The sequence below is a fragment of the Ictidomys tridecemlineatus genome, chromosome X (genome assembly GCF_052094955.1).
Source record: "Ictidomys tridecemlineatus isolate mIctTri1 chromosome X, mIctTri1.hap1, whole genome shotgun sequence".
Taxonomy (NCBI): Eukaryota; Metazoa; Chordata; class Mammalia; order Rodentia; family Sciuridae; genus Ictidomys; species Ictidomys tridecemlineatus.
In genome coordinates, this window is record NC_135493.1 from 13,240,578 (window position 1) to 13,251,447 (window position 10,870).

General features: G+C 34.9%; 1 protein-coding gene across 15 annotated transcripts in view; it reads left to right on the forward strand.

Annotated features, from left to right (window-relative positions):
• Window positions 1–10,870, forward strand: part of Mcf2 (MCF.2 cell line derived transforming sequence) — a 153,541-nt gene that overhangs the window by 100,494 nt on the left and 42,177 nt on the right. For 10 of the 15 annotated variants that reach the window (XM_078034199.1, XM_078034197.1, XM_078034196.1 and 7 more), the window contains 5 exons: window positions 2,039–2,131; window positions 3,721–3,799; window positions 4,498–4,564; window positions 6,206–6,315; window positions 7,858–7,970. In XM_078034199.1, coding sequence (XP_077890325.1) covers window positions 2,039–2,131; window positions 3,721–3,799; window positions 4,498–4,564; window positions 6,206–6,315; window positions 7,858–7,970 — 462 coding nt within the window. Of the gene's footprint in view, window positions 1–2,038; window positions 2,132–3,720; window positions 3,800–4,497; window positions 4,565–6,205; window positions 6,316–7,857; window positions 7,971–10,098; window positions 10,857–10,870 lie in introns of those variants that run through there. The other 5 variants (XM_078034204.1, XM_078034201.1, XM_078034198.1 and 2 more) reach the window with 2 other exon arrangements.

Consider the following 10,870-nt stretch of genomic DNA (forward strand, 5'->3'; position numbering starts at 1 on the left):
ACATTGATGCTGCAAGGTTTTAAACCAGGATTCCTGGTAAACTGGTGATGCTTTAGACTGAGAAATCAGGGTATTTCTTAGGTTTTATTATGCTTACTTCCTCTTGCTCATGTACCATGGAGATTCCACCATTAAGCAATTGCTAGTATTATTAGACAGCATGTTGTTAGTGAACCATCAGGTTAATTAAATTTAAAGTCTTACCTTTGGTGGGCTTATCCAGTACAGATGCGCTACTGCTGAGCAACTTGTCGCTCACTTTAAATGAACTCTTTGTCTTGACTGCATCACAGCAAGCTGGAGTCTCATGGCCTGACCATGTCTTTCTAATGAACACATGCTATATTTTAAGCCAGCCACTTATATGCAAAGACAAACTCTATGTAAGACCACAGTTAACCAGAGGAAGAAATTTGATTTCTTCAGATTCCTCAGTTCATGTGTTTACTATTATCACCAATTCTTTTAATTTAAAAAAATAAACATGCACATAGTACTTACAATGTGTTGTCCAACTCCAAAATTCATTTAGTCACTAGAGATATGCTCTATGCCAGCAATGACAAATAACAAAACTAATGGAATTCAAATAAGAGAAGGAATAGGAAATTAATTCATATTTTTATTGGCTCATTATAATTATAATAGTGGGATTAATACATGCATGGAATATAAGAATTCATTTTTTAAATAGTTCATTTTGTAATCAGCATTTAATATACACTATTTAACTCTTAAATGAGCTCCTTGAAATAGGTGTTCTTCCCATTGCAAGTTAAGGAAATGGAATTTCAGAAAAGTTCAGCAACTAGCACCAGGAAACACTAGTGAATGGAGAGATGGACTTCCAACCCAGCCCTCTCTGACTTCAAAGCCCATTTGCTTTCTTATTATATATTAAGGGAAGATCATGTGTTGAAACAAAATTAATTTTTAAAAAGGTTGAATGTGAGATTATTATTTTTATTCTTTGTAGATATTCATGACAGTAGAGTGTATTTTGACACATTATAAATACAGAGTGAGATTATTATTCATCTTACATCTTAATATTTGAGCAAAAGTAGGTTACAGTGGTATAGTAAGAACATAAATATGTTTTGGGCCATTTTGAAAGTAACTTCCACCTACATTCAGGGTGGAGTTAGAGGCTCTTTCATTAGGTTGCATTTCATTTCTAAGCATAATTGCTTTCCTTTTCCTTGATTTGGGAGTCTCACTAGCACTACCCTTAATGATTCTTGGTTTTAATTAGGACCATTTGGGGGGCTCATAAGTGGAACAGTATGAGATGTCTTTCAGGTAATTAGGGTAGGAATTGAAAGAAAAGAGGAAAGGGAGAAAAGAGCTAAAAGAGAAGGTGCATACAAGGGAGTGAAATTGCCCCAAATGTAATTAACCGAGGTATTAGCAGCAAATGATGAAAGAAAATTGTGCAAAGTACAGACATTTAGAGGAGGAGAAAAGCTGTGGTAAGGAAAAGATACTGTTTACAAAAGTTTTACTGACTATAGGAAGATATCACTGTCTTATGATAGAGATTTTGGTTTCTATAGAGTCTGAAGGATTGGTGGAAGTAGAGAGATTCCTAGCTGGTTCTTCCTTGCCTTATAAATTGGATGTTTATAACTTGTAGGCATACTATAGAGATTAGTTAATCTTGTAAGTTTATTACTTATCTGACAGATAATAATTTCAAAAACTAAGTTTCATTAACTTCAGGTGGCTTTTCTCACTAATGTTTAATTAGATTTCACTGATAATTTGCTTGAATAGCACACAGATAATTTATAAAAGAGTTGAATCATAGATGGGCTGTGTGGATGTTTAGATTTGTAACATTTGTGTCAATCACTGGAATGGAGCTTGCAGTCTGAACACCAAAAGTGCATAGTTCCATGAAAACAAATACTCGTGCCTAAGATCGTTTTTATTTTGCCCAAATAAAACATTCTCTTTAACTAAGAATATGATGGGATATATTTAATGTAATTGTATATTCAAAATAAAATGCTCATGAAAATTTTATTTCTTATAGATGGATGAAGTTGGAATCACAGAATATGTAAAAGGTGACAACCGCAAGTTTGAAATCTGGTATGGTGGGAAGGAAGAAGTTTATATTATACAGGTTGGTCATTTAAAAATTATTCTAGAAACTGTAATCTGCATTAACATATAAAATCTGAGTAGTGGCATGGGCCTGTAATCCCAGTGATATAGGATGCTGAAGCAGGAGGATCATAAATTCAAGGCCAGCCTTGACAACATAATGAGACCCTGTCAGAAAGGGGATGGAGAGAAAGAATGAAAGGAAGAAGTCTGAGTGGCACAGGAAATAATTTTGGTCACATTTTAAAAGGCCCCACTCTCAACTGTTATTATTTGAGTATTCTTTAAGGTATATTTAAACATTTTTGTGCAGTAGCACATGATTTCTTTAAATTGAGGTAAACTTGGGTGTTTTTTTAGGGCTTTAATTTTTACCACTACACAAGGATATCTATCAGCTGTAGCTGATGGTTTGGGAGGTACTTCCCTGCCTCATCAAGTTTCTAGAGTTAGAGATTGTAATAGTTCCGAGTTCTCTTGTTGTCATCATTTGAAGTGTACATGATTACAAGATGCAACAGTTAAGGTTTGCTCCCTGCTTCTAAAGAATATTGTTAAAGCCCTGGCCAGATGTGATATAAGGTCCATCTTACATTACAGAAGGGGACAGGAAGCAGATCCTTTCAAGATGTTATCAAATATTCAATAAATCTTTGTAACCTGACTTGTGACTGAATCTGTTGCAAGTGCTCAGCAATTTTTGTTTACTTTAATTCTGTACTGTTTGCAGTTCATAAAAATGCTTAAAGATATAGTATTTGGCCAGGCACAGTGATGCACATCTGTAATCCCAGTGAGTCAGGAAGCTAATACAGGAGGATGACAAGGTCAAGGCCAGCCTCCACAACTTAGTGAGACCCTTTCTCAAAAAAAAAAAAAAAAAAGGGCTGGGTATGTGGCTCAGTAGGTAAGCACCCCTGTGTTTAATCCCTAGTACCAAACAAAGCTTGGAATCATTTAACAAATGTATCTTGTGAGTAATGGGAGGATATGTAGGGAAGCTTTCATGTTATCAGTCACTAAGATCATTCTCCAAACAATTTTAATTCTGGAAGTATTAGAGCATTATTTTACCAAAACTAAACATAAAAAATATATATTTTTAAAAGAACCTCCCTCCTTGCCAGGCATGGTGGCACACACCTGTAATCCCAGCAGCTCGAGAGGCAAAGGCAGGAGGATCATGAGTTCAAAGCCAGCCTCAGCAACTTAGCAAGGCCCTAAGCAACTCAGAGAGACCCTGTATCTAAATAAAATATAAAAAGGGCTGGTGATGTGGTTCAGTGGTTAAGCATCCCATGGGATTCAATTCCTGTTACCAAAAAAAAAAAAAAAAACTTAAAATGAATGAATTTATACTTTGCATTCTATCCATTTGTTATTATTCGATTATTAAGGGCAATTTTATAATGGCTTGAACTGCATTATTTCATCTATCTTATGGCTAATGATTTACTCCTTCCCTACAAGTTTTAAGAATCAAAATACTAGAATTTGAATATGGTATTTTAAGGAGTAGATCATGTTTGATATACTTAATTGCATTTGTTTAATTATAAAAGCATTCTTTTTAGAAGAAATATACCTTCTACCCTTTTTAATCTTTAGGCTCCGAATGTAGATGTGAAGATGTCATGGTTAAAAGAAATAAGAAATATTTTGTTGAAGCAACAGGAACTTATGACAGGTAAATTCAAACATATATTCTTTTTTTTTCAATTCTTTGTTGTTTTAAAATTTTTTCCAAACATATATTCTTTAGAACAAGCATAGTAACAGCTCATTGGCTCAGATTTTGTGAATTTTTTTCAGAGAATGGGGCTAATATTTACTTTATTCTGTTTAAAATGAAATGGTTTATTAAACAGCAAGAGAATTCAAACACTACAAAATGAACCTCTGCTTGAGAAGCTGTTTAAAAGCAGCACAGAGATCTGACTGTTAATTCCTAGTCCTTCCCAGGAGATGATTCATTTTAGGACCTCAAGTAATTTGTACCTGGTGAAGTTGAGATAGGGGACAGATTCTTGTTCAAAATGTGAACTCCTTGAATAAAATATCACATGATTTGGACCTTTCCAAATTCTACCTTCAGACTTGCCTTTCCTCTGGTTACTTCAGGTCTCTGAAAGATTTGTGTGTAAGTGTGTGAGTATGTTTGTAAACATTGTTGGCCTTGTAGGGCTGGGGTTGCGTCTCAGTGGTAGAGTGCTCACGTAGCACGAGAGGCCCTGGGCTTGATCCTCAGCACCAGATAAAATTAATAAATAAAATAAAGGTATTGTGTCCAACTATGACTAAAAAAAAGTTAAAAAAATTTTTTGGCCTTTAAGTAGGAAGTATAGCTTCTAAATTATGCTTATATAAGGTTTGTTTTATTTACAGTTAAAAAACGGAAGCAACAAGAACCGATTACAGAACAGGAACGGCTTTCTCCTCAGCAGAGTGATGAGTAAGTGATAATTCTTTAAGAACTATCACTCCTGCAATCTTCTGTTTTCCATAGGTAATGTGAAGCAATGCAATTAAGGTATCTCAGACAAGAACCAACCCATCATTTTAGCAATAACTCATCAAATTCCACAAACATCATTTTCTCAGTTCTGATCTTGTATTGGAGTCTAAGAGTCCTTAATAGTTATATCTCAGGCTGGATTTAGAACACAATTAAAATGCTTTGTTTTCAGTATATCATGATAATTGGAGACAGAGTTATAAGAATATGGGAACAAAGCAGATGAAGAACTGGCTCATAGCTTTGTAAGCTTTGTAATCTTTCTCTATCCTTCCTTCTCTCCCTCTCCCACCCCTTCTCTCTTTTTGGTACCCAGGATTGAATCCAGGGGTGCTTAACCACTGGGCTTCATCCTCGGCCTTTTTTTTTTTTTTTTTTTTTTTTTTTGCATTTTGAGTCAGGCAGGGTCTCACTAAGTTGCTTAGGTCCTTTCTAACTTGTTGAGGTTGGCTTTGAACTTGTGATCCTCCTGTTTCAGCCTCCTAAGCTGCTGGGATTGCCATTGTACCCAGCTAGCTTTGTAATCTCTTGAATGGAGGCAACTTGTTTGTGATTTGTTCTTTCTTTGTATAAGTTAGAAGGTATGGATACTGACATGGAACTGAACTTGGATGTAGCCAGGAAGTCTTTAAGGAAAGTGGCAGTCTTATATGACAGCACACTGCTACTGATTTAAGAGATATGGTCTGTCCTGCATTTAGTAATTCTAAAGGGTAGACTGTCCACAGATCATTCGCATGTACACAGTAAGAATTCCCACACTGATTCCAAAACCCTGGTACAGAGATTGACCATGCAGTATCTGCATGATGGTGGGATCATTGTGAATAATTTATTAGATTCTTTTTCCTTTGTTGCACATCATTTTTTAGAAGTAGATAAAATCAGAGGCAACACATGGTGTTTCATTTGAGGCTTTAGGATAATAAACCATAAAAGTCTTTTATCTTCTAGGGTTTACAATACCCAGTCTTTTTATCATATATTAGAGAAATAAAGACTTATTTTTATGCAGTAGTTGACTTAATAGTAGCTGGTACAAATGTGACAATACAAATGAATTTAATTTTTTTTCTTTTTTTGATACCAGGGATTGAACTCAGGGGCACTCAACCACTGAGCCACATCCCCAGTCCTATTTTGTATTTTATTTAGAGACAGAGTCTCACTGAGTTGCTTAGCACCTCACTTTAGCGAGGCTGGCTTTCATCTTGTGATCATCCTGTCTTGACTTCCCAAGATACTGGGATTTCAGGGGTGTGCTCAATTAAATTTTCATCTTCATTTATACAAAACTTATCTGATTCACTGAGATTAGAAGCTCAAGAGCAACAGGGATTGTACACAGTGTACCTACCTTGGATCTAGACAGGATTAGTTTTTGCTTTGCACAACAGAGAACCTGTTGGATTGAATCCTATGATTTAGGCTTTTGCATACTATCACACAGATCTCAAAAGGGGGGAATATCTGCTCTTTGAATGAATTCTCTGAGAATGGAAGAAATACCATTTCTAAATTCTTACTATTTCTTAGATTATGTGAAAGCTCACTTATTTTTATACATTATTATTTCAGAAAGCAACAGGGAGCTTTTCTAAGTATCCAGGAAACTGAATCGGAACAACCCAGTGCTATGGTGGCGGTCAGTGAGGCAGTTGTGTCAGTTCAGGCAGAAGCAAATGCAGGTATGTGTCATGGTCATCCTCAGATGAGATTCATGGCTGTGCAAGTTCTTTTTTTTTTTTAAATCTCCCATTGTTAATTTGGAAAATCTATGTCTGTTATTTTTGTCTAAAGAAAACAAAGCCAACTCATTTTTATCAGGCTCTCCTATCTTGCATATGCAAATCATTCTGTTGGGCACTACAGAGCAGTGGTTGTCAAAGTATGGTCCCTGGACCCAGGAACATTAATATCACCTGGGGACTTGTTATATGGAAGGCACATTTCTTTGGCTCTGTCTCAGACATTCTGTATCAGAAACTCCAGGTGTGAGGCTTAGCCACTGAAATTTTGAGCAGCTCTCTATGATTCGGATCCCTGCTCAAGTTTGGGAATCCCTGCATTAGAGGATGCAGTGATGAATGAAATGCATCTACTGGTGCCAGTGCACCCTTCACTTACCATGGTTTGATGAATAGGGAAGGATCACTTACAGATGGAATATTTATTGTCCTTATGGAAATTATGTTATATGAAGTGATTTTAAATAGTTTATTTAGTTCAACAAATGTTATAATATAATATGGCCTGTGTGCCAGGAATTGTGCAAAAGTTTGGGCCTAAAGTATAATTAAAATGCACTCAGCTGCATTCTCACATAGCTGGGAGGGTAGAGAGATAATTTAACAAGCAATTAAAATTATATGTGGCAAGTGTTAAAATAGGGTGCTGTAGAAGCACACAGTAGTATTACCTAAACAACTTGGACACCACTAGAGAGATGCCAATTAGAGTGCCTGACTCAGTATTTTAATCTGATGGTCCTTAGATGGAAGGGTAATCCACTAGTTTAGGAGAAACAAGTAATCATAACCTAGTTCAGTTTTTATTTAAATGTCACTTCACTCTTTACTGGAGCAGTAAAGAGAGGAGCTAGTATCAATGACTTCTTTTGATAGGTGAGAAAACCAAGTTGGAGAAGGTTGACATGATTTCCAATGTCACATGAATACCATAGTTTACTTTGGCCAAGATTAGATTTTGTTAATTTAAGACTTAGATTACTTAATCTAAATAAATTCATTTTTTAACTTAAGCACCTCCTACATCCAGGCGTCTTACAAGACAAGCAGTGTATAACACAAAGTCTCTGCCTAGTGAGAGAGACAAGCCAACCCAAAATAATAATACCAAGTAGAATCTGATAGGTACTATTTGAGTGGAACCAATTAAAAAATGCTGTAGAAAGAATTTTTTATAACAGGTGACTTTCTAAGAGAGGGTAAATATTTTCTAAAATGATATTTAACTTATTACTTTTAACAACTTACAACCAATCTCACCTTGTGACCATTCTAAAAATTAAAAAAGTATACAACTGGCCCCTTTGTGAAAGGTCAAAAATTATAAAAGAATGTGGTCTAATCTACAATTATAATACAGATGAAGATACAAATCTTGGTCCATTGAAGGTTAAAACCTTGAATATCACAGCTAGTTTACTTCTCACCTTGCAGTGAACCCGCACTGATAAGTAACTGCTACACTCAACATTTTTCTTATAGTTTGGACTGAGATGTCACAATCTGCAGGAATCTCTGAAGAGCCTGAGGAATGGTCAAGCAACTATTTCTACTCTACTTATGATGACCATGAAGAAGAAGATAGGCCCCTAATGGTTAGTAATGGCATATTCAATTGAAATTCTTTAGGCAGTTTCACTGATGAAATAGATGGAGCCCATAGGGACAATCTTTTGTCAGCATCCTTAAAGTCATTAGGTACTTTCCATAGCCAGAAGATTTGAAGCAAATCATATGAACATTCAGTAAGTACTTCTCTTTTTATGTAGAATTTGAGTTCCTACTGAAATTGATTGAATAGTCAATCTTTTCAAATCTCTACAAATTTACCAATTTTATCTTTTTTAAAAATTATTTTCATTATTTTTCTCCCCCATTATATAGAATTTGCTTAAGTTTTTATTTTGAAATAATTATAAATCCATAGGGAGTTAACAAAAATAGTATTAAAGTCCTGTTTATTCTTTACTCAGGCTTTCTGATGGTAATATGTTACATAATTATACTGTAATATCATCTGGAAATGGAAATTAGTACTATCCACAGACCTTGTTTATATTTCACCAATTTTCCATGCACCTATTTATGTGTATATATAGTTCTGTATAATTTTATCCACCACTGAGTTTTCCATTTATGCGTATAAGATAGAATTAGAGAATAAAGCAGCTTCAGACAAACTTTAGAAATCAATTTATAATCCAGATCAGAAAATATAGGAAGTAAAAATTCCATGCTAAAAACTATTTAATAATACCTGGGGGGGAATATATTTTAGTGGGTTCTCAAAAAATGTGCTCATGATATCAAACGACAGCATGCTAGAGCAAGGGTGTACCCCAAAAAGTGAAAGGGTTTGGGGTGGAAGTATTTCATAGAAGAAATAGTTTCCAAGATGTTAGGATCCTACCAAGTTACTAGAGGGGCATTAGAACTGACTGCTTAGGGTGAATCCTGCTTCTCTGAAATCATTAGCTTGGAGAGTGGAAATGATGCTTTGCAGTGGACTGCTCCTAGGTGCCCTTCAGAGGAACCAATTCATTTTGGAAGGCTGAATGTTGGTGTGAGATTAATGGCATTGATAATCACAAAGCTGCACAGCATTGACTCTGAAATACTTGTTTTTAAAAAAAAAGTAGAAGTTTTTTTTTCTTTTCTTTCATATGATGACCATTATACATATTTGCATGGTAGCTTACATTTACTAAATGATTTATCAATTAATATTACCAGTATTAGTGTGAAAAAGGCCAAGCTTTATTACCTCTAATTTACAGAGGCAGAAACTGTGGTGAGTAAAAGATTTGCTTAGAATTCATTGTCTAGACCAGCAGTTCTCAAATCATGAATGAAGGAATCCTTTACATTCTTAGAAAATACACCACTCCAAAGAACTCTTATTTATGGAGGTTATATCCATTCATATTTACCTTACTATAAATTAAAACTGAGAAATAAGATTTATTTTAAATTAATAAACCCATTTTAAATGTGTATAAACAACATTTTTATTTAAGAGTCATATTTTTCAAAACAAAACAATTGGCAAGAAGAGGTGTTTTACTTTTGTAAATTAACATACGGCTTAGTAAAAGACAGCTGGATTTGCATATCTGCTCTTGTGTTTAACCTATTGTACTTGGTGGCCTTTAGAAGACTCCACTGTGAGAGGCTGAGAGTGAAAAAGGCAAATGCTGTCTTAATGTATGCTTAACCTGTCAGACCCTTCAAAAAAGTTCTCAGGAACCCCCAGTGGTCTGCCTCCTACACTTTGAGGACCACTGGTTTAGACTAATAACACAAAGAAGTTTAATTTCCATAATTAATTCTGAGAATGAAATGGATCAAGGTAGTTGTTCAGATGTGAGAGGCATCTTCCTTTAGAGGAACCCAATTTGTTTAAACATTTGCTACAGATCTATGAAAGGATTGTCAGGAACTGTCTTAAGTAGCCATTTTTCCAGTTACGATGTCAAAAAAATAAAGTAAATATGCAAAATTGATTAATGCTTTAATCACAGTGGATGGGAATACAGAAAAACCTCTTGGTTTTCCTCTCTTCTCTTTATAATTTTCTGAGTTGTGCTAAGGAAAACATGGGGAAGAGCAATACTGTGCATTCTATACATCTCCCCAGAGAAGCTGGGATAAGCTGTTCTTCTGGCTTCACTTTATCAAGTCAAATGACTGAGAAATAAATAATGGGTTCCACTTCCCTTGTAGAGACCCGTGTCAGAGATGGCTCTCCTATTTTGATGAAGCTGCCATGTCAAATAGCAAGTAGCTCTTTCCTGCCCGCTCCTCAGCTCATTTGGAAAAAATACTGCTCAAAAGACATTCAGCCCAAATGATGTGGATATTGTTTTCAGGTTGATTCCTTTGGACATGCAAAGAATCAACAGCACATAACTATTTCCTTACTTTCATTTACAACATTTTAATTATGATACTCTTTATTTCTAAAATCATGCATTTCAACATGTAAAATATTGTGCTGCAAAAATTCTCATCTCAGAATACTTTTGGACTTGAAAAATCACTTCTTCTCTATCTACTTTGTAACCAAATGCAATCAGTGTGCCTTGGATTATTTAGCTTATTATGAACTAAGTTAAAATTATGGCTGCAAAATGATTACAGTCAAGTGAAGCACAACATTATGATTTAATATGCTTTTATTGAACCTAGAGCTTTGGTGCCTCTTACTTTAACCTGTGCAAAATGATAGAGTTCATAAATCCTTTGGGGGGTGTTAGTAAATTTTGTTCAGGGCTATTGCCTTTTGTATGTGCCAAGATAAAATTTTCCTGACAGTAGTTTACAAATAATTGTATTTAAAATTTAATATTTTCATGCTTGTTTTCTTTTCTGGGTTTATGCTTATAATTCATGTAACAAATTAGTTGTGCTCTATTATTTTCTGTACATTTCACGCTGTAATTCTTTTTCCAAATAAAAAAGAATTCTTCAGGTTATATAAACACATGTTCTGTTT